This window comes from Clarias gariepinus, chromosome 3 (genome assembly GCF_024256425.1).
Source record: "Clarias gariepinus isolate MV-2021 ecotype Netherlands chromosome 3, CGAR_prim_01v2, whole genome shotgun sequence".
Taxonomy (NCBI): Eukaryota; Metazoa; Chordata; class Actinopteri; order Siluriformes; family Clariidae; genus Clarias; species Clarias gariepinus.
In genome coordinates, this window is record NC_071102.1 from 7337938 (window position 1) to 7362174 (window position 24237).

Genomic DNA, 24237 nt, shown 5'->3' on the forward strand with positions numbered 1-24237 from the left:
GGATGTCGGCGGACATGATGAATTGCTGTGACTCATAGGGGCATCAGAGAGGTAAGAGTCGAGGGATAGTCGTAGAAGGACGAAAGTGAGAGGAAGAATGAGCGGCGCACCGTAGGGGCAGTCCTGGCTTTCTCTGCGTCTTTCTGTTGGGGGCGTCGGGGGGCCGTCTTGACCCGGATGTGTGAAAGGCATCCATTGGCCGTGGAGTAGTTTTTTATGAATGAATGAATGAATCGGATGAATCAGTGCATGGGTGAATGAATGGCATCCTGTCTTTTAGTGAGATTTCCTCTTTTAAACTGGTGACCTCTACATTTTACACGCTCTTTGGTGATGCCTCATGATTCTTGAGCATTTACAGCCTTTTGCAAAATTGTACTGCCGGACGCAAGCATCGCAGTGGAGGATTTTTCCACTTTGCATTCTTGTGTAATCAATCTTGTATACTCTACCGTAATCTCATCCATATTACAAGATTGCCCGTTTTTTGTAACACGCCAGACATCAGTCAGGGTTGCGTTAGTCTGATGGGAGGCTGGAGCAGAGAGAGAGGAGCGAGGAGGGAGACAGAGGGGAAGTGCATGGAAGGAGGAGTGGGTTCGAACCTCTCATGTGCTCCTAATGATACTCCTGAGCCTCTGTATTTAGCTGTGTATGTTCATGTGTGTACATGTGTGTGTGGGGACAAATCCGGTGTGATGCATGAGTAGCGCCAGCACTCTCTTGGGTCTTGATTGCCAGGAACTAAAAATGCAACAAAGAAATAACAAGTTGGCATGTTGTGGGTCGGTTGCTACGAAATGTGAATCCGGTTTTAGGTCTGATCTGAGCTAACATGAGAGCAATGGATGCCAGGGAGACTGGCTGCACACCAGACAACAAGCACTTTGGATAAACAGCTATAATTGACCAATAAGACAAGAAGAGAAAAATACTGCAACATCACTAATGATTAGACATCAGCGTAAAGTGAACATGACTGTTCTATAATTGTGGTTTAAGATGTATTGCTTTAAAATTTAAATCTCTTTTTCTCTCCATCCCCCCCCCCCCCCCTTTTTTTCTTACTCCCTTTTTATGTCCCACCCCATCCTACACACACCTTTCCCCTCTCTGTCACCATCTCCAGTTCCACCAGGTCAGAAGAGTGATGACCATCCTGTTCCTTACTATGGTTATTTCATACTTCAGTTGCATGAGAGCTGCGCCCATGAGAGAGGTGCCGGGCGTTGTGGGGGGCCACCGAGCCGAGGGCTACCTGGGGGCCGCTCGGGGCCACGGGACTCCACCGAGCGGGGGAGCACTGCCCTCGCTCACGGACACGTTCGAGCAGGTGATCGAGGAGCTACTGGAAGTGGAGGGGGAGGCAGCGCAGGGCCAGGGAGGGGGGGGTCCCGGCAGTGCAGCTACGGCCACGGCTGATTCGAAGGACGTCGACACGTATGCGTCGCGCGTGATGATCAGCAACCAAGTGCCTTTGGAGCCACCTCTGCTCTTTCTCTTGGAGGAATACAAAAACTACCTGGATGCCGCCAACATGTCGATGCGGGTGCGGCGCCACTCGGACCCGGCGCGGCGTGGCGAGCTCAGCGTGTGCGACAGTATTAGCCAGTGGGTGACGGCCGTGGACAAAAAGACGGCTATCGACATGTCCGGCCAGACCGTCACCGTGCTGGAGAAGGTCCCGGTGGCCAATGGGCAGCTGAAGCAATACTTTTATGAGACCAAATGCAACCCGCTGGGTTACACGAAGGAGGGCTGCCGAGGAATAGACAAGCGGCACTATAACTCGCAATGCCGGACAACCCAATCGTACGTGCGAGCCCTCACCATGGATAGCAAACGGAAGATCGGCTGGAGGTTTATACGGATAGACACTTCGTGTGTATGCACATTGACCATTAAGAGGGGGAGATAGTGTACACAATGTATAGATTTTATTGAGAGTTCTAACAAGAGAGAAAGAAAAAGAGTAAATATCTATTTGTATATATACATAACAGGGTAAATTATTCCATCAGATGAAAATTTTATGGACTGCATGTAAAAAAGATGAAGTTTATACAGTAAAGTGATACTACAGTCTATTTATTGAACATATTCATGACCTTGTAAACAATTAAAAAAAGATCTGATCAGTCATTTGCTCCCAGTTCAAATTACTATATCACATTCCGCAAGACATTGTGGTTTTCTTTATGCTGCCAAGAACTCAACAGATGAGAGGAGAGATTATTTAAAAGGAAAAAAAAAACATGCATGCTGCTTCAATTGTGAATTAAAAAAAAAAAAAAAAAGCTGTTCACTTTCAGAAAACAAGACCACTATTCAAACCAAAAAAAAATCTGTTTACATTCTCAGCAGTGACAGGACATCCTCCTCCAAGTACTTTAACTGTGTCCTATAAAAAAAAAAAAAAAAAACTTCTCAAGGTTATGTTGGAATTACATACTATGTCAAGGTGCTGTTGTCAAAGCTTTGCTGTTTATTTTTTTATCCCCAAGAAAGATGAAAAGAGAAATACTATAAAATTATATATATATATATATATATATATATATATATATATCATACGCATATGTTCTGAATTAATATAATTCATTTTGTATGTTGTGAAGTTGTTTGCAATATTAAATTGAAATATTTGAAGAAATAAAAATGACTATAGGCAAGTGAAAAACAAACCAAATGTCAATAAAGTTTGAGATCCACATTTACAGGTATAAATTCAGCACAAACTTTGAATTATCAAGAATTATCTTCCTCCCAACTGAACTCACATCTTGGGGGTTTTGGGCTAAATTACCTAGTTTATATATATATAAATCATATATCTTATGAGCCTGAGTTCCATAAATGAGAGCACGTAGTAATCATAATGACATAAATCATCCAACCTATTTATTATATAAGGTTTAATGGTAACAAAAACCAACACACACAAGCCAGAGTAACTATGCAAAACAGCACCTGTTTTCCAAGCCTCTTGCACACACCCCATGCCATTGCTCACATCCTGCCCAAGCGGAGGAGCGACACTGCTCAGGTAAGGTCCACTCCGGGTGTGGAACATAAATCCGCCTAAGATGGTGGCGGTAGGTGGTGATTTGCCTTCAATCACTGGTCAAAGGCTATCGTTTCTATCACAAGTACATTATCGTTGTCCTAGAAAAAAAGAGAGCAGTGAGTTCAACACTCTAATACACTCTACTTGATATCTGATCCATCTTTGTCCACAGACGAACCTGTTTCAGCTCATAGATTGTTATCAGACCCATGGGTCTGAAGTGTTGACAGTGTTGCAACCAAGGAACAGTATGAGAGTAGTTACTGTGGGTTGGACATCGTATGCAGTCAGAACGTTCTATAATATTCTACATCACAAATATATTATAAAGTACAAATAACAACTTGGATCCAAAGATAACAAATGTCTATATAACCAAGGACAAAAACTTGTCTGACAATAACAATTTTTACACCTCAATTTTATATTGTTTTATTATATTTTATAAACCAGGTCTCATTTTTATCATCTGTAGATATAGCTTACTTCAGTCAATTTGTATATCAATTCTATGTTCCTATATACTGAATAACAAAGACCATCTAAAAATCAATAGATTTAAAGACTCCGCTAATTGTTATGTCAGTAACCACTATAAGATGATTATGGAGAATTTGTGTTTAAAAAATTAGTTATGCCGAATGACATTGAAGTATCACAGCATCTATTAATCTTGATGCTGAGGAACCACAACCTCGCACGTTTTGTCACGGTGTTTTCCCTTCTCAACTCATCAGCTAATTAACAAGCCTGAACAAGATTGAACCGGGTGACAGAGGAGGGGAAACACCAACATATGCAAGGGTGGTGGTACTCCGGGACCTGAATTAGGACACACTGCAATGGAATAATTTGCTATGGCTGAGAACCCAGCTACACGTCTGAGTTATTTTGGTGAGGTTTAAATCGTCCCTAGTTCAAAGCAGCGCCTGGTGAGAGACCCAGCAGAGTCCTGACCCATTTGCCATGGAAGTAGGCCACTCCATGCGTATCCCTATCCCTATCTGATTTATATTTATATAATTATTTTGTGAGTGTAGTATAATATGGAACTTAGAGTTCTTCCAAAACGAAGGGTACAAGCTATGTATTATAAATATTCTTTTATTTTTGGCATTATGGTCCTTCCATGTGCCATCCAGCACATAAGGCAATGGATACTCCCCATATATCCGTTGTTTCTATGGCAGTTACTTAAGGATTCGAGTTTCCAGTTCAACTGTTATTCATACACAAGTTTCTTTATGGAGAGCTTATTATATCCATGCTTGACAATATCTGACAACTCTAATCAAAACATCACTTACTCACTCATCGTCTATACCGCTTTATCCTGTATATAGGATCGTGGGGGGACCCAGGAGACTTAAGGTATGAGCTGATGTACACCCTGGACAGGGTGCCAGTCCATAGCAGGGCGTACACACATGCAGTACACGTGCTCATTCACACACAGCAGGCAATTTGGGAACAATCTGCATGTCTTTGGACTGTGGGAGGAAACCCACCAGGCATGGGGAGAACATGCAAACTCTGTGCACACAGACACCGAGGTGGGAATCGACCTCAGACCCTGGAGGTGCTAGGCGACAGTGCTAACCACAACGCCACAGTCCTGCCTTCTCTCTTATATGCAACAGAGTAAAAGGATTGATTTCCGAGACACCTGTCAATCTTTGCTACTGCAATTGAATTTTAGTTTTATCATTACAAACAAACAAACAAACAAACAAAAAAAGAGGACCCTTCTCACACTATGAACATTCAGTGGGCTGATAGTGCTTGGGTCCTGATAAAATATAATTTGAAGTAAAATTACTAGTACTACTAATCTATAAGCTCAATATGTTATAGATATTATAGATAATAAATATGTTATGCGTAAATTAGCTGCAATTCAGTAATTATGCCCTTTGGCCAGTAGATGGAAATGCTAACTAGAAGAAAGTCAGCAGTGAATGGTTTGAATGAATGTCAAAGAACACACTTCATTCTATTCAACTGTCCTACCTACAAGATTGTGTTATTCAAAATCAAATTACACAAATAATGAAAAACGTGTATTAAACAAATACGTGTAAAAGCCGCTGTGTCACCGAGAGAGACGGGACGGGACAGGAATTTCTGCGCATTTCCTGCGCAGACAGGACGCTCATCGACTCCCCCGTTAATCTCTTTGCATTAGTGCTTAGCCACTTGCTACCAAAATAGCAGTGAAGTCTCGGCGTTAGCTTCCCACTAAGCCTTTCCCAACCAGAAGAGGAATATCCGCGGCTTAATAAAAATGGCCTCGCTGGGGGAGCCGGTGCGATTAGAAAGAGGTAAATATCACCAATGTAATGAATTATTCACGGTTTTCGGTGTCAGCGGTGGGATCCGAGCAGACTGCTAACCAGGATAGCTTTACACACTGCTAGCGAGCGCTGCTAATGCTGCTCATTTCAGGCGTCGGATAATAGTGTAAAAATAAGAACTAGCGTGTAAATAAAAAATATAAGATGACAAGACCGTATATTTACAGCATATACAATAATATTACTCGTTTATTCATTTCTCTACATGTAATGTAAGGCGTTGGCTTTCGTGACAATAGCAGTTTATTGTGTGTAAAGCTAGTCATTAGAACTACGAGGGGACTGTGGAGGAGTTATGTAGGGTCTGTGTAGCCACTTTATAGGGATTATGTCAGACCTGACATAGTCACTATGTCAGGCCTGTGTAAGATTTATGACGGGTCTATACAGGAACTTTGTAGGGCTTATGTCGGGTCTATGTAGGGACTGTATTGGGATTATGTCAGGTCTATAGAGGGCCTATATAGTGAAAGGGTTGTGTCAAGTCTATGTATCGACTGTATAGGGATCATGTCAGGTCTATGTAGTGACTGTCAGGTCTGTGTAGGGTTTATGACATGTCTATAATGACTGTGTAGTGGTTATGTCAGGTCTATGTAGTGACTATGTCGGGTCTGTGTAGTGACTATGTCGGGTCTGTGTAGTGACTATGTCGGGTCTGTGTAGTGACTATGTCGGGTCTGTGTAGTGACTATGTCGGGTCTATGTAGTGACTATGTCAGGTCTGTGTAGTGATTATGACGGGTCTATAATGACTGTATAGCGGTTATATAGCGGTCGGGTCTATGTAGCACCTGTATAGGGATTGTTTCAGGTCTATGTAGGGACTGTGTAGACGCTATTGTCCCATGACATGTACTAAGAAGTGCATTTAGGCACAGGGGAGTCATGGGTTTGAGTTGGACAGCTTGAGCCAATCACAAAGTGATAACTACCATTAAACTACTATTAACATTTCTTGCCTTGGTTGCAAGTTAATGGTTTTAATGGTCTTTCAAGAGTATATCTGTTTGGGTTGCTACACACACACACACACACAAAAGTCAAATTATAACTTGCTTTGGTCTAGGTTAGTAGTCAGGAAAGTGGTATTGTGAATCAATAATTTATAATAATAATAATAATAACATAATAGGCAATAAAAAAGGAGAATGGAAATAAAGAATTGTCACTCACTCATTGTCTAGAACACTTTATCCTGTATTTAGGGTCACAGGGGGCCTGGAGCCTAAACTACGAGATTTAGGGCACGAGGCAGGGTACACCTTGGACAGGGTGCAAATCCATCGCAGAGCACGCAAACATGCACACACTCATACACTATGGGCAATTTGGGAATGCCAGTTAGCCTGCATGTCTTAGGACTGTGGGATGAAATTGGAGCGCTCAGAGGAAACCCACCATCACAGGGAGAACATGCAAACTCCATGCACTTGAACACACAAGGCGGGAATTTAACCCAGACCTTGGAGGTGCAATGCCAAAGTGCTAGCCACTAAGCCACCGTGCCAGCTACACACACAGTGATAATAATAATAACAATAACAATAGTAACTTTAAAAATAAGTAATAAATGGAATTTATGGTTCCTGGATGCAGTGCCTGTCCCAAGCCTGGATAAAATGGAAGGGTTTGTCAGGAAGGACATCCGTTGTAAAACCTGTGCCAAGTTGTTGTGAAGATCAGATGGTCCGCTGTGGTGACCCCTTAATGGAAGCAGCCGGAAGAATAACAACATGTACATGTAGAAAAATGATAAAAGTAACTAAATGTTCATGATGAAAAAAATTAGAGTAATGGAAATAAAAAATAAAATACAATAAGATGTGTGTATATACAATACCAAAGTTTGGAGACACCTCATTTAATGTTGTTTTTTTGTGTAGTGATTTATTTTCTACATTCTAAAATAATAATGGGGATTTTTCACCAAACTGTGAAATAACACATATGGTATTAGGCAAGTAAGTAACAACAACAACAGTTCATTTTTATTATAAGACACGAAGGGCAGCTGTCCTAAAACAGTTCTTGCAAGAACAGTATTGTCAAGTGTATTTACAAAACCCATCCAGCACCATGATGGAACTGGCTCTCATGAAAACCTCCCCAGGAAAGCAAGTCCAAAACTTATCTCTGCTGCAGAGAAGGTGGTCATTTAGAGTCACCAGCTTTAGAAATCACCAATTAATAAACAGCACCTCCGATTAGAGCCGCTATGAAGACTTTACAGAGCATAAGTAACAGACACATCTCAAATATTAACTGTTCAAAGGAGATTATTGTATATTTGGGATGGCTCCAGCATTGTTTTAGGATTTCAAAGAAATAAAAAATTCAGAAAGACCATGGAATTAGAAGGGTGTCCAAGGGACCATAAAGAATGCACTGTGAAGCATTGGAAAAAGGTCATGTGGTCTGATGAGTCCAGATTCACCTTGTTCCAGAATTATGGGAACATCGGGGTAAGAAGTGAGGCGGATGATATGATGCACCCATGATCTCAGTTGCTTCAGTTGATTCAGCAATGTTATTTGTTGACTTCCTGACTACACCGAATGACCAGGTTTTTCTATCAATTAATTTTTTTTCCCTGATGGCACGGGCTTATTACATATTCCAAAATGATGATGCCAGGATTCATTAGGCTCAAATTGTGAGAGTGATTCAGGGAACATGACGCATCATTTTCACACATGGATTGTGCAACAGAGTCCAGACCCTAACCTCATTGAGAATTTTTGGGATGCGCTGGAGAAGTGTATATTAGAAAACTTTCAGGATCATGACAAATACACATTTATGTCTTTTAAATATGTCTGTTAGGTCCCTTAAATTAGCATTGTTATCTTAAATTTAAATTGTTCAATGAAACTTGACAAATGGAAATTCTGATGCTATTAGTAATTTACGCATTTATTATAGTCGTACTGGTGTCATGTCACGAGACTGCAGTTAACACGACCGCAGTCGGTTATCTCTTATTATCTCTGTGTGATTCCTACAGCTGTTCTGATGAACAGTCGACTAGCCGATTACAACACAGTGCTCTCCTGTTGAAATGAACCAAATTCTCTAAACAGAAAATCTGTCTGTGTGGAGTGTTCAGGCTTCAAATGAGAATATACAAATACAGGAAAAACACACCTTTGGTGTGGTTCAGTAAGTCTGATTAAATCACATTCTGTGAAAATAGAATTTAACACCATCTAATTTGAAAAATATGAGGTGGCACACGCCCCCTCAAGGTGAATAAGCATGATGTCTCTGGCACTGGATATCAGTTAATTAGAAAACAAAGTGTTGTTTAAGATGACATAACGTTAGCAGGTGTGTTTTCTTGCTGAAAGGGTTACCGTGACTGGTTTTGAATGTGGATTTGGGCAGGCAGCTGCTCTTCCCTCCTTCCCTACGCAGTATGAGACTGTACTGGCCTACTTACACCCGTGAATGGAAGTCACTTTTATTCAGACCTACAGATAAACACTGTCTCTGTTTTATTCATTCTCTCCCACTGATCCTGTACATGGTTGTGGGAGGCCTATTTAAGGGGACTCCGGAATTCTTTTTATCCATCACAGGCCACACAAGCGCACACACTTGCACACACACACTATGATGCCAATTAGCAGTCTCTCCAAGCATACGGAGAACATGCAAACTCCATGCGCACAGACCCGAGGCAGAAATCGAACCCTCAACTCTGGAGGTGCGAGGCCACAGTGTTAACCGCTATGCCACCATGTCATCCAGTCAAGCACATTAAAGGTTAAAAATCATTATTTAATAGTGTGGTTTAAAGTTAAGTGTTTTCATGGTACTTTTCCCAGGAATCACGATCTGTAGGTTAAAAAAAAAACAACAACAATATTAAGCTAAAGCCAGGCCTTGAAAAAAATCATAGTATTAGCGGTAAACTAATGATTTCGCAAAAAAACAAAGCCAAAAAGGATTTAATGCAGGGCTGCTTGTAAGATGCCCGAGAGAATGTCTAAATGCCAGACAGACTGTTTTTTGGCAGTGTGACCATTAATGTGTGCTAAATAGTCCCAAAGGACGAATTATAATTTTGCAGAAGCAGGCAGCAACAGTAACCATCACAGCCTTGCACCAGGACCTGATCTCAGTGTTTCATGCCAAAAAATAAATCATATCTCTAGATGATATGGTTCAAATGGTAGGCTTAGCTGGAAGTCTTGTTTTACCTCACAGAAATCTTCTCTTCCCAGACATCTCCCGTGCCATAGAGCTGCTGGACAAACTCCAGAGAACAGGAGAAGTACCTCCTCAGAAGCTGCAGGCCCTACAGAGGGTTTTGCAAAGTGAGTTCTGCAACGCTGTACGAGAGGTAAGGATAGTCTTGTACAGTTTTTTTTTTCTTCTCCACCTCTCTTTTTCTTATTTTCCTTCCCATTTTGGTCACTTAACTTTTCGTATTTATTAGCAAACTCTCCTCAGTCCCCTGTTGTTCTGTTTATTTATTCCTCACATTATGTATAGTTGCGATGTGATTTAAATTCTGAATGAGATTCTTCTCGACTCGATAGTCATGAAAGAAGTGTACTTATATAATGCAATGTACTTATATAATACTGATATAGTGGTATATTTTTTCACATACACAACCATGATGTGTTGTGAACTGCTTACACGATGTTACAGGACTGTGACCTAAAAAAGGAAATAAGAGAAGCAACTGCCAGTAGAAAAGCATGTAAAAATTAAGTCTGTATAATATGTAGTAATTTGTTCTAATAAAGTAAAATAGAAAAATATAAAAGTGTAAAAAAAAAAAAAAATGTATGAACTGTATAAATAAAACGTTAAAAGATTTTTATGTGCAATGTGTGCAGTGTGCAAACAGCAGCAGTATGGTTGGTCATGGAGTGTGAAGTGAAATGAAATCATCCATCTTTAAAGTACAATATTTGGGTTTCATTTATATGTAAACAGAACCAGAAGTGTACATCAAAATAAATGAGTAAATACATAAAATAAAATTCCTAGTTAAATGCAACACTGTTGTGTTGTCAGCAAGTTGTTAGCAAACTTCATAGAAATGCCTTCAAATATCTTGACGTTTTTGTCACATGATCGTAAAGGAATAATTTAACCACTGTTAAGGATTTGAACACATTCGTCTTTACCTGTCTTTCATAGTCCTGTTTCCTATCATGCCGCTTGTTATATTATTCCAAGCTCAGTTTTAAGGCAGTCAGTAAGTATTGAGTTTAAGCTCTAAATCTAATTCATTTGTTTATTCAATTAGAGATGGAGCTAGTCTAAGAATCAGTATGCATCACCTAAAGCAGAAGGTGCCTTAGACTCAGACAGTGGCTGTCTTGTATTACAACTTCTCTTCTAGTGTCTTTCTGCAGCGCAACAACTATACACGAACCAGAGCTAAATGAAACGGATAGTTCAATATGCTCCTGGGCATATTATATACACAACATCCACGGTTCACTAGGTCACACTATATCGAGCATCATTTTCACTAATTAGCTGAAAAGCCAAGCGGTTCAATACACCCTGCCAAGTTTGTGTTTGGAAAATTAAAGGCCAGATGAGAATTCACCAATAGTCACTTCCTTTTTTCTCAGAAACGAGGGTCTCAGATGGCAAGTGCCATTACTTGTGTATTTAGCTCAAGATTGTGCTGGCAGTCGAGTCAGTTCCGTCCTGCTGCTTTGTCATCTGTCGTTTCTGTACCATCAACCTCTAGAGGCCAGAAAACCCAGTGTGGTGCAGTCCACAATCCATTACCTCATAAGCATGCGACCTAATTCAAGTAGCTATAAATGTCAAAGTGTATCCAGGAATGAAAAAAAAAAGAGTTGGAAATCCTTAGCTCTCGTACAAGTGAGTGCTTGTGGCTTTAATTACGTTCGGTGCAGCTCCGAGACATCTGACACTGGAACTAAGGTGGTCCTGTCATTTTCGTGTTATCCTGGGCGAGGTATGTCTTGTACCACATGACCCTGGTTTATCCGATTTTGCCACGCGCTAGACTTGATGGAGTCAATCATTAGCAGCATATGTGCTGAGGAGAAGATATAATACCGATCATATGTCTTTGATTTTAAACATCTGTTAGAAATTATAGTGATCAGCGCAGAATTTTGTAAAAACCTTGACTAAATGAGATACGGGTACGGGTTACTGTTTGTGCTGAGTATTTGTACATATAGATAGATAGAAAGACAGACAGACTTTATTGATCCCTTGAGGGAAATTATTATGTTACAGCAGCAGCAGGTTACACAAACAGTAGTAAGGGGGCGGAGCAGAATATACTTGTAACTTGTACAAATTAATACAGTCTAACCACTTTAGAAAAAAACAGAGTGCAAAGTGGCAATTCAAAATAAGAAAGAGGGGGATTTTTATGTATATGTGTAAAGTGACAGTGATTAATGGGATATGTATACAATTTTGCTATGTGGGTTATAAGGTTTGCTTGCAACTTGCAGAAACATGCTGTCAGGACAATCGTCTCTACACTAAATCACCCCCAGGTGTAAATGCATGCACGTTTCGTACCTTGGGATGGACAGATGCCCTGTCCAGGGTGTCCTCCTGCCCATCAACCAGCATTCCCCAGATCAGTCATGTCCCCCCGGCCAGGATAAATAAAGTAGCTAAAGATGATGAATGAAGGAGTTAATTATATGCCCATTCACATATTTTTCTTGACCCGTTCCTCAAATCAGGGCCCAAGTATGCTTGGTGTATCATGCCTAAGGACGGTTCAACTCTCACAGCCTGCACATAGTTGTAAAGTAAGATCTTCTGAAGTGTAGTGTCTGGGTTTTAACTTCTGCATCAGGTAATTATGATTATGGTATTTAAATTGATGACCTAGTTTGAGGTAATCTCTTACCACTGATGATGATGATGATGATGCATGATAGACGAGTTCATATACCTCAGTAGTTGGCTGCCGAATGAATTGACGGCGCTCTCCACTTTAAGCTGTTTATTCACTCCTTGCTCCACGCCTCCAGCGACTTCCACTCAGGGAACATCTTAAAATAGACGTGCGAATCTATGATCGCGTTCCACCTGCATTTTGAGTTCTCGTCTTAATTAACTGATCCTGAAATAGCACCGCTGCACAGAGCAGAGATGCTTTTGTAAATACAAACCATAATCCTGTCATTTATGCAGTGCTCCTATTTAAATTGGGTTGAATGGATTTGGATCAGATATTTAAGGTGACTTAATAGGCACATGATTGTAGAATGTTAAGTTGGTTGTTAAAGCATATTGAGTTTGTGTTTTCTTTGTCCCCCCCCAGGTTTATGAACACGTGTATGAGACAGTGGACATTAACAGCAGTCCAGAGGTCAGAGCCAATGCCACAGCAAAGGTAAACACAATAATAACTGTTATGTGAAAGACTAATAATGGTTATCTTTTCTTTTTGAAAGGGTCAAATCAGTGCAGCATGGGGCATGTTGTAAGGGAAATAATTGCATTAATAACTTTCTTTTCAGAAAGTTAAGTAGCTCATTTTGGCAGTGCTTTGCACATTATGGCACAGCCACAGTACCTGGTCTCATTTAACTGACTGACTTTAAAAGCAAATTATTTAACGTGAGTGATGTATCACCATGGGATTTTTTTCCTTCTATAAACTTAAATATAAGAAATGTATGAGATTTCTGTAGATAAGAATAAAAATGTTTCAGGAAAATATATATTTTTTAATTTAATGAAATAAATTTCTAAACCCTAAACGAGGGTTTAGAAATTTACCCTAAAAAATATATAAAGCTCTTTACCCTTTCAGTTTCTTGCAACATTTACGGCATTTACGCCCTTATCCAGAGAGACTTACATTTTTTTCTCATTACACATCTGAGCAGTTGAGGGTTAAGGGCCTTGCTTAAGGGCCGGACAGTGGTGGTTGTGTACCTTCCAAGCCATATTTGAATGCTTTAACCACTGAAATACTCCTGTCCACAAGCCAACCAGTTGGTTTAAGTAATAATAACGCTCATCTTTATGTTTGCATTAATCACTTTTTAAAAAGCAGTACTACTTATCCACAGTACTACTCATCCATGCATGCTACCTTTTCCATGTTTTATTTTTGCTATGAAGTGATAGAATACCCACCTTGCATGTTCTCCAGGCTACAGTGGCCGCCTTTGCTGCAAGCGAAGGACACTCCCACCCTCGCGTGGTGGAGCTGCCAAAAACTGAGGAAGGCCTCGGTTTCAACATCATGGGAGGGAAAGAGCAGAACTCGCCAATCTACATCTCCCGCATCATCCCTGGAGGCATTGCCGACCGTCATGGTGGCCTCAAGCGAGGGGACCAGCTGCTCTCGGTCAACGGTGTGGTACGTAGGCGTTTTTTATTAGCGCTAATATCCGAGTGAAACTGGAAGCGTACCAATTGTGTTTTGGGTGAAGAAACAATTTTAAAGCTGTTAATATTTAAGGATATTCACGTGTGCAGTGAGTGAGTCTACCCTCTGTAAGCTTTAAGTTTAGCTTTAAGTATATGACTACAGGCTTTAAGACAGTATAGGGGCCCGTGTTTTTGATGTGGTGTTGATGTTCATGATCTGTATCTTGATTAGACGTTTAAAGGACTGTTTAGGCATTAGTCTGCCTTCTTTTTTTTTTTTTTTTTTAACTGATGGTAGATAATTAAAATGACAGATGTGTTACATCATACTGGTTTTAATTAGAAAAAAAAGTAGTATTTTGACTCCATATAGGTGTAATATGTTATTAAAATAACTCTGCCAGTATTTACAATGTTAAAAATATTTCTAAAATAATGCCAGAAAAATATGCTCACAACAAATATTAGAAAAACTTTTGTCCTGTGTAATTACAAGTCCCATAAAATGGTTTCTTTGGTCAGTAATAAAATAAACTAAGTAGCTGCTTTTATAAATGTTTCACACTGGACTTTTGCCTCGCTGTTGCTTGTTTCAAATCCGTGGGGAAAGGGGAAAAAACTTTTTCTCCCTGCCTGTTAGGATTTTCTCATCAGTGACTTTGTTCAGTAACATAAGTGAGTCAAAAGGAAAAAATAAATTTGTTTTATTTAGAGCTTTAATGGTGTGCAAGTGCATTAAACATATTTTTTTTTCTGCGACTGATGTGATATCAAAATTTTTTTTCTCTCTTTCTTTAAGAGTGTGGAAGGGGAGCATCATGAGAAGGCAGTGGAGCTCTTAAAGGCAGCTCAGGGTACGGTCAAGCTTGTAGTCCGCTACACCCCTAAAGTTTTGGAGGAGATGGAGTCTCGGTTTGAGAAAATGCGATCTGCCAAACGCCGCCAACAGAACAGCTACCCGAAGTAGGGTAACCAGGCTGTGGCCCTCATATCATATCATGTCTTTCTCTCTCTATCTGTCTTTTTCTCTCTCTCACATTTTCTGCCCAGGGATTGGACACACATACGGCACTTCCTTTTTTTTCGGGAATTTTCTAAAACTTCAGTACCACTTGAAAGTCTAAGCACACTCTTTTATGGTTATGTGAAAATAAACACTACGACTTTTCTGCCCCTCTGTGGTTATACACTCAAACATGACACGTAATGTACATCACTCTGTGTCAGGTGAAGGTTAAGCAGTCAGGGTTTGCAAGGGGACCATCACTCTAAGGTCATTAAAATAAAATGAAAAAAGGATTAAAAAGTGCCTCAAGAGCTTAAGTTAAAACATAATAGCTCTCAAACATTTGAATTCTACTATACTGTACGTTACATAAACTGACAGATGAGCATAAAGAATGCACACTCATCTAAACACCCGGACGCTTCTAAGAACCGAGATGAGCATAAGCAAGGCTTTGGAAGTATGAACAAGATGTTTCATGTCACTTACACATACTGTCCGCGATTCGCATAAGCAAGAACGCCATCATGACTTATGTTGCATTCCTTATTATTTTATCTTAGATTTGCTGTATTAATAATAAATAAAATAATTTTTGGATTGAGATCAATTGGGATTGTACAGAAAATTGTTTTTGTTACATTCTGTTTGTTTTAGTTCCTAGCTTTTTTTTTCATTTTTTTTAGCATTTTTACTCTCTACTCATGGTCATACAGCAACATGAAGCAACAAAGCGATATATATATATATATATATATATATATATATATATATATTGTAGAAGGATTGGTAAAGTAGATTTTCAGCACTGACTCCCTTCACACTGAAGACTTTGGGTGAAAGGTATTTAATGACACTGATATATTTATTTCTTTTAAATGTACCCTAGACATATTTTGTAGCATAAAAGTTTCTATTATGTATATGCAGTAGCTTATAGGATTAATTTGCTATTCCTATTGCTAGTGATTTTTCTTTCTTATTTTTTAAAGCAGAATTGATTTGTAGTCGCTTACTGTCTATAAGTATCTTATTTTTTTATAGAATTCTCAGAAAGAGGTTTATTATTCAGTAGCCACAAAGATGAATATTCATCTTCTTTATCCTGCTTATTCATCTCAAGGCAATATTTGTACAGATTCAGAAATCATTCCACCAACGCTTCACACTTTAACACTCACAATTATAATAATAATAATAAAAATAAAAAAGGCAACGTTTCATATGTCTTTTAACCTTAAACGTGCATATATTCACTGTCATGATCAAAAGAAAACGTCTATTCTTCTGTCTCTTAAAATCTTTTGCATGATTCTAATTGTAGATATTCATTAATCATGGAGAGATGTAAGGAGAGATCTGAGGTCTGATCTCCTGCATGAAAAGAAGCCTTCTTATAATTAAAACTTGATCAAATGTTGTTAAAAACCCATTTTGGAAAATGAAAGAGTTGGATGCTTTGTTGTTCTCTTAAGTTTTGAGAACTCAGGTTGCATTTCACCATCTCTGATTTTTCTTGACATTTCACGACCTAAAGTTACACTAAGCAATAAAGCTTGCTCTACTTTCTCCAGCCCCTATTATACTAAATCTGCATCACTTGTTCACTTTTGGAAGGCTTACTTGCTATTTTTGTATCAGCATTTTCTTATGATGTTTTGCTTGCCTTTTTTGATAAATTTTATTCACGGGATTTTTTTTTCCAAGCAATTATTTGTATTACTTTTCTGAGGACATTGTCCCATCGTTTTTTCGAGTACAAAGACCAAACGTGCAATTTTTCTGACAGCTATTTGATATCATGTTGAATGTCCAGTATGCTAGTTTGGGAATGTTGCTTTAATGAGCCTAAATACTATTGTATCTGTTGACCTTCTTCTTTCCTGGTAAATTGTCTTACATGTAATGTTAGCTGCATAAAATTCAATATTTCTTCTTAGGTTTACTTCGGAGTAATGATTTCAAGCTGCACAAAATAAAGTACACAGAAATATTGGCTTCTTTCCTTTTTATTTTTTTTATTGTTTTAGCTGTGCTTTTGGTTTAAGCTTGTCTTTCCAAATTCTGTATTTAAATCTTATTTGGTGTGTTTTTAGGATTAATTATTTTGGTAACTTTTCTCTTTTTGCTATTGCCTGACATTATAAATCTTAACACCAGGGTGCACTGTGAGCTAGTACACTTTTAGATGTTTTTATGGATCCTGAATCATGATCACAAGTAAACCAAGGACCGCAATCATGTGTTTATATTATTAGATACGTATATACAGTATTATTATTATTATTATTATTATTATAGAATTTAGATCCGTCTCTGTAAAGGTAATCAATGTATTAAAAAGCAAGATCTGCTCGTTTTAAATATTTGGCTTAAAAATATTAACTCATTAATAAAATTATTTATTAACGCAGATCTTGTCACATACCGTCCGTACTCCGTGATTTTGCTACACAAGCACAAAACAACTCCACTGACTCTGGCTTTGTCCTCATGTATGTACATTAATCATGCGTAGTTTCGGGTAACAATTCCAAGATTTTGCTTTTTCTAAGGCCTATTAATAGCCTTCAGGTGTGAAGACTTCGAAGTGTGTTAATGATAAAAAAATAAGCTCGTTGACAGTGTGCCAGATGGATGTTTGGCTCAGATCCGCCCTTGCATTCGTACAGGATATAACGTCTAACTGGAATTGTTCTCATGGTGAGTCGGAGAAGAAAATCAAGCATATGAAATAAACAGTAAGCATTCATGTACTTTTTTTACTACAATAGAAATGATATGGAGTACAGGGACTCTTGTTACAAGCAGGGTTTCTTGTTCAGGTCTGAAAAGCCTGTCAAGTTAATATAGAATCAAAGTGTACGGTTATAAGTACATTATTTTCTGTTGTCTTCTCCTGTTCTTAGCAGCCTGGAGTTACGGATTACTACATGGGATTGGAGACACCTATTTCAGTACCACTACTGTGGAATTTTTTTGTTGGTAAAAGCAAAAAGTAGTTCAACATCCTGTTGAAATTTGGTGTAAAATGAACATCTGCCAAGTCAGTAAGTCAAGACAGTATAAACATCATTCAGCGGCGCCACATGTCGTACGCTTCATTGGTAATGAATGTGTTTTGTCATGCACACACTTGACATGAGCGCACACACCTAGCTTACTTTAATTGGCCCTTGGCCGGCAGAAGTCATGCAAATTTGATGAGGTTTCCTGTGTTTCAGTAAACACTGAAGTACAGCGACAAAAGTGTCATTGATGTTTAAATCCATGGGAAAGGCAGCATATAGGGTTGATCGAAAGTGCACTTTCACATGGTGCAAATTAACGTAGGTGATGTACAGTACTGCAGTATGTAATGAAAAGCAGAAGAGCACTTGTTCTTTAGGTAACTGAGAATGTCAGTGCGTGACATGAGCAGACTTTCAGCAAGAGCATCTACATAGTGAAGCGCTGCAGTGCATGGATCTTCTCATTATGCAGGTGAATGCACAGTTTACTAGTCTACAGAGATAAGAAAAAAGTAATTCAGGCATACAAGTCTTGTATGCTCTTGAGAAACAGCTGACAGCACATTAAAATGTTGTGCACTTAGAAATCAGTACAAGCCTAAATAAAAGCTTAACCCCTTTACTGAGGTTACTTTTGTACTGTGGAGGCATTTCACTGGCATGGTTTGATTCTTAAGGACCATTCAGAGAGGAGGTCATCGCAAACCAGGACAAAGTTCATCTGACTGAGTGTTCTTATCTTATGATGGACATGTCCTTTTCCAGGATGACCCTTCTCCATCTACAGGGCACCTTCACAGACGCAGATTGTCACTCAGTCAATCCTCTTTGAGTGTTGTGCTAGAGTGCATTTTTTTCTTCTCATCATCATTATTCTTACCGCCAGCTGAGGAAGAATGGTGGTAATGCCTCTAATGCGGGTGCAGAGACTTGTAGAATCTCTGCCTGTGGAATGCAGTGGGATGTGGCACCCAACACTTTAATGATACATATTGCATTATAAATGTATAGTCATGGTAATTGTAGATGTAGCACATGTTTCAGGAGAAGCCAGATGTTTAAAATAAAATGCTTTTGTCGTCCCTGTCAAAACATGACGTTTATTCGCTGGGATTCTGAAAGCACCTTTAGTTTTATTATTTTCTTGTTCCTGTAGCATAAAGACAGTACTGTACGTCATTTATTCATTCATTCTCTATACTGCTTGTCCTGTGTACAAGATCACGGGTGGGCCTGTAGCCTATCCTAGGAGATTTTGATTTAGCTACAGGGCACACACATACCACACATGCACACCGGGCAATTTGGAAACGACAATTAATCTGAGAGTCTTTCGATTGTGGAACGAAACCAGAAGTGTACCTGGAAGGAACGTACAAGCACAGGTAGAGCATGCAAACTCCATGAACATAAATGCAAGGTGGGAATCGAACCCTTGATATTGGAGGTGCGAGGCCAATGGGCTAACCACTACGCCCTCTCTGCTGCCTAGTACTGTACATCATTAATGTTACATGTATTTCTGTTGAAGTGTCTGACCAATGAAAAGAAGAAATCCTTTTTTCTTGTGGTCGAAGGGTGGTTAAAAAAAACAAAAAACAATCTCTGAATCAACTTTTCCAAAATCATTTCCCTGCTCTAGAGCTGATTAAATCTCTTGAAGGAAGCATATTTAAAACGATTAAGAACAATTGGTGACAAAAACTGATCCTTTGCATGGCATGTAATTTTAGCAGCTTAATCATTTCCCTCTGGGATTAATAAAGTTCTAATTAAATTAAATTAAATTAAATTAAATTAAATTAAATTTAATTTATTAATAAATTAAGAATAATTTGGCACAATCTCCAAATAACATTTCAAATTCCCTATCCCACAATGCCACCAAAAATCCCTCAAGCTCCATGTTTTTGTCTTTCTTAAAGGCTCTCAAAGATCAACAATTAAACACAGTGTATTAGGAGTAATGGTTCTTTAAACATTTCTTGTCAAAACAGGAACAACTAATAGAAGATTTTGCCTCCCAAACTTGCATTTACGATGCGCCAATTTGAGGTTCTGTCACTCAGCATGAGCTGACCTTAGCAATGTGCCATCGTGGGGAAGGTAAAATGCCACAATAGGTCATTATTCATCATAGCCACTTAAATATGGACCAGCTCATTCACTGTTGTCTCTAATTCTGACACATACATCAATGCCCTGCATGCCTGGGCCATGTTTCAGACACCTGATTCTCTCTCAGCCTTGCACCAGTGCACTCATGGTGGAATTCCATACACGTCCTCTCATGCTGTTCATACTTGTCTGTAAACTGTGTCCATGGACACATCCACATCAGCTTTCTGTTAAGTCAATACTCAGAGCAGGTTGGGGGATAGTGTTCCTCTTATTATTTCTAGCATTATGTTTGCGTAAAAAGTATGCATGTGGTATGAGGATGACGATCATTTCTGACATCTGATATATTTAATTTAAGTGAAGGCTTTATGTTAGTCAATTGTCAACATGGCACACTACCAAGGATAAATCCTGACTGCAGTGAAGACCGGTTCTAATAGACTATTAGGGCTAATCTTTCAAAGATAACAAGGCATACAAAGTTGTATATGAGTTTAAAGCACATTAGATGGTTTCCTGGTAACAAATTGCATTGGACTTTTGTTTGTTAACCTGGACTGTAGATTCATGCAATACCTCAGCATTTGCCCATATTTGATCACAATTTGGACCAGATTATTTCATCCCATTTCACTGATGTATCCATACAGTAAAACTAAATAACTAATGTAGACAGAGTAAACACTTAGTGGTCCAAAATACAACTTAGACAAAAAAAAAAGTACTGGGACTTTTAATTGTGCAGAATAACAGAACAGTTATGAGAGTAAAAACTACCTTTACTTCTTTATATAATACCCTGCTACACTAATGGACTTATCCCAGCGTTTCACTAATGCTCGGACACCATCAGGGTCTGCTTCTGCTTTATGTCGGAAATGCTGGCCTCCCAGGAATTCCTTTAATGGCCCAAACATGTGGAAATGACTTGGAGCGAAGTCAGGACTGTACAGAGGATGTGGCGATAACTCAGTTCCTGTAACGGGCAGGTGTTGATTGTGAATGTTTGTTTGTATAGTTCACACAGACAGATGTCACTCGCTAAATGTTTATGGGAACAACTGCACTGGGCTCTGAGCCACCTCGGCCATCACTCACAGATGAAACATTTGCAAAAAATTTTTGCGCCAAAGAGTCTTATCAGAGTACTGTGTTTAAAGACTTCTGTAAATGTCATTCGGTTTTACTCCTTCATTCATGTGAAATCTCATTATTTAATTCCAGGTTTGACTTGAACTCCCCTTGTAGATTTTAGCATCCCATTTATTAGCATCCCAGTCAACCTTAAACAAGAATTACATCAAGACGGGCACTTTTACTGATCAATCAAAATATTTATTTATTTTTTTGTTAAATTACATTACAATACATTTCAAAGTGCAAGAGGTAAAACACCACTTGAACTATAACAGTGAAGATTATGATAACCACTCCTCCTATCTTTACCTCAAACAAATGAAATGAAATGAACACAAGCCACAAGCAGCAAACACGAATGAGTGAAATGTTGAAAGAATGCATTTCCGGCAGACGTTACTTAGAAATTTTGAGTATGTGTATAAAGTTGAGTGAACACGAACAAACAATGGACTCTTTCTGCTCTGTACTGTAACCTCTGACTTGTCCTGAGCTCATCGGGAAGCCTGGAGGGGTAACTGAGTCCCCAACGTGTCTACACTCACTTCTTTGTCTCCTCTTTGGTAATTTGAGCTGTAAAGCACAGGCAGAAACATTAGAAAATTATGATTATTTAAATGAAAATTAGGGTTTATAACATGTTTAGTGAATGTGGTTTTAACGGCTAATGTTTTAAAAAACTAAGCAAAAAATAAATAAATAAATAAAGTCGTCATTGGTCCGAGTAGTCCAAAAACACAAAGAAAAACGATATTTCTATATACAAATATTATCGAATATAAATGTTTGTGATAAAATATAATGTAGATATAAAAAAATAGAAGATTAAAAAAGCTAAAAAATTTACACATGACCTATCTATCGTGTAAAATTATCTAATTATAAAAACGAGCAGAAACAAAACAGTAAAGTTAGCTGTATGATGCCAGTGAGCTTACCTTCAAATCAATTAATAATTCAGAGCAAACCTGAGTTTATTCACGAGCTGGAGGAGTCAGTAGTAAAGGGTGAAGAGAAACAGGAAACATCAAGAAAAAAGGATTAAAGTAAGACACACATTCAGATTTATGGATCTCTATGGATAAGGATCCATTCTGGACCTTTGGAATGTATACAGAGTCAGGGTTTCTCAACTCTCAGGACACACTGTGCTGTGAAAATATGCAGTTTAGCTTAGCATTGCCAACCCACACAAGTACTAGTCATACATGGTGACCTTGGGGTCCTTGCCTGCTGGGCCCGGTGCGTAGGGGGCTGTGGCAATTGAATTTTTTTTTCTACTGTTTTATGAATAGGAAGTGTATGGAATGAAAGTGTATGGAACATTGGAAACATGAATGTTTATTCTGATAACTTTTTCACCACCTTGTGTCCTGTTTCCGTGTATGTCCCTGCCCTGTAAGAATTTTATATTGAATTTGTTTCCCTTTTTTTTGGTAATACCTTTACCATCAAGTTATTTGTTTAACTGAAGCAATATAGCCAGCATGTTGAGCATTACATCCTGCCCTATTTATATTTCAAGCAGTGCTTCCCTGAAACAGTTGAGAAACATTGCACTCAGATACACTCTTAGGTTCAGGTTTTAAAAGTTAATCATCCAAAATAAAAACAAGAACATATGATATACGCCAGAATACATGTTTCTTTGATATATGTTGATACAATATATATCAAGCTGCTCAAATCCAGTGTATTCATTTCATAGTTCGGGGCTTCATTTTATAATTAATGCTTCTGGACGCTGAATATTAAAGGGAAATTGAGACTTTGGAAGGAAGCATAAATTTCCAATTAAACAGCAAAATGGGATAACTCCTGTCATTGTTTTGAGAAAAACAAAAGCATAAATGACAAAATTGTTTGGGATATAAAAGTGTGAATTTTGTTGGATTTTGCAAAACTCCATCTCCCACAGTTTTGTATTTGTGGTAATTTGAATATGCAATTTAGTGAAAATAATATGTTGATTGAGCTTTAATTAAAAATATTTTAAAAAACGTATGGTTTTATTGTGTTTTTGTAGCAATTGACTAGCAGCAACTGGAATAAAAAAAGAAGTACTGAGTTTTGTTGCACACAATACTTTTTTTTTTCATTACAGAGAATATTCATTTATCAGTGAAACAGAAGCTTACACTACAGTATCCCACAAAATTTTGCTATATACTAAGTATATAACATACTGTAGTGTTTGCGCAAAATCTAAATTACATAATGTCACAGAACATAGAGAAGGTGTTAATGATTTAATTGTTAAATGATGCATACTTGTGGTTCATCAATGCTGGGGTAACTTCATTGGCAGAAACAGTGTAAATGTTGAGTGTGAATGTCCCTTTTTAATAACATCAACATTTTCCAAAAATCCACTAAATGCATTTATTTCACTAATGGCAGCTGCTATTTTTGCGTAGATAATAGTTTTGCATCACCGATCACATGACAGAAAGGAACAATAAAATAAGTTTCTAATAGAAGTTTAAGTAGCAGTTTTCAAATAAAAATTTTGTTATAGATAATCATGTGTTTCTCAAAGGAAAATAATTTGCCAAAATGAGTTAAAGGCATTAAAAAGTAATTTATTATTTTGCTGATCACCTTACCTTAATGAGTGTCTCATTATTAATTCAAAATAAAATGCAATGTATCTCATATCATGTTTTTGTAAGAATGAAACATGCATTCTGCTTTTATATCAGCATATAGTTACACATAATATACAATGCACAGTCACATTAATAAATGTAGAGAGAGAGGTATCTTATTCATATATGATACTCATATATAACCTCATATTTAACTGAATGCTATAATGTACAACAAAACAGAAAGCATACTTAAATGTAAAGCCAAGACCATTATTTTGCTTGTGTCAGACTGCATGTGTTATTTTCTTTGGAATGTGAATTAAAAAATCGAGAGTCATGTGTGAAATACTTACGGCGAACCTCCAGCTTGCACTCCACAGTGTCCTCTCCACTGTCATTAACAGCTTTACACATGTACACACCTCCATCGAATGGACACGGCTTTCTAATCTCCAGAGTCAAAATACCCTGCTTGCTGAGCATGCGGTATTTGGCTTCGTTCGTGATGTCCATCTTGTTCTTGTACCATGTTATTTTGGGCTGAATATTTAAAAGGACTGTAAGATTTAACAACTTCAAGGGCACTTCT

General features: G+C 38.4%; 3 protein-coding genes across 9 annotated transcripts in view; 2 read left to right on the forward strand and 1 right to left on the reverse strand.

Moving 5' to 3' along the window:
- The window catches only part of bdnf (brain-derived neurotrophic factor), a 36748-nt gene extending 34605 nt beyond the window's left edge, over positions 1-2143 (forward strand). For all 7 annotated transcript variants that reach the window (XM_053491494.1, XM_053491495.1, XM_053491498.1 and 4 more), the window contains exon 2: positions 1130-2143. In XM_053491494.1, coding sequence (XP_053347469.1) covers positions 1130-1918 — 789 coding nt within the window. In that variant the 3' untranslated portion in view covers positions 1919-2143. The remainder of the gene's footprint in view (positions 1-1129) is intronic.
- Positions 2144-5235: 3092 nt separating this feature from the next.
- lin7c (lin-7 homolog C (C. elegans)) lies at positions 5236-16784 on the forward strand. The gene is made up of 5 exons (XM_053493227.1): positions 5236-5388; positions 9651-9769; positions 12722-12793; positions 13562-13771; positions 14582-16784. Exons 1-5 carry the CDS (start codon positions 5352-5354, stop codon positions 14747-14749), a joined length of 606 nt encoding a protein of 201 aa, XP_053349202.1. The 5' UTR covers positions 5236-5351; the 3' UTR covers positions 14750-16784.
- A 4457-nt stretch (positions 16785-21241) lies between these two features.
- Positions 21242-24237, reverse strand: part of mybpc3 (myosin binding protein C3) — a 43356-nt gene continuing 40360 nt past the window's right edge. The window contains exons 31-32 of the mRNA XM_053492696.1: positions 24002-24188; positions 21242-21630 (exon numbers count right to left, since the gene is read on the reverse strand). Coding sequence (XP_053348671.1) covers positions 21599-21630; positions 24002-24188 — 219 coding nt within the window. The 3' untranslated portion in view covers positions 21242-21598. The remainder of the gene's footprint in view (positions 21631-24001; positions 24189-24237) is intronic.

Coding starts and splice junctions, on each gene's coding strand:
- lin7c (XM_053493227.1), top strand. CDS start 5,352: ATGGCCTCGCTGGGGGAGCCGGTGCGATTAGAAAGAG. Junction 9,770..12,721: donor TCTGCAACGCTGTACGAGAG/GTAAGGATAGTC, acceptor GTCCCCCCCCAG/GTTTATGAACACGTGTATGA. Junction 13,772..14,581: donor TGCTCTCGGTCAACGGTGTG/GTACGTAGGCGT, acceptor TCTTTCTTTAAG/AGTGTGGAAGGGGAGCATCA.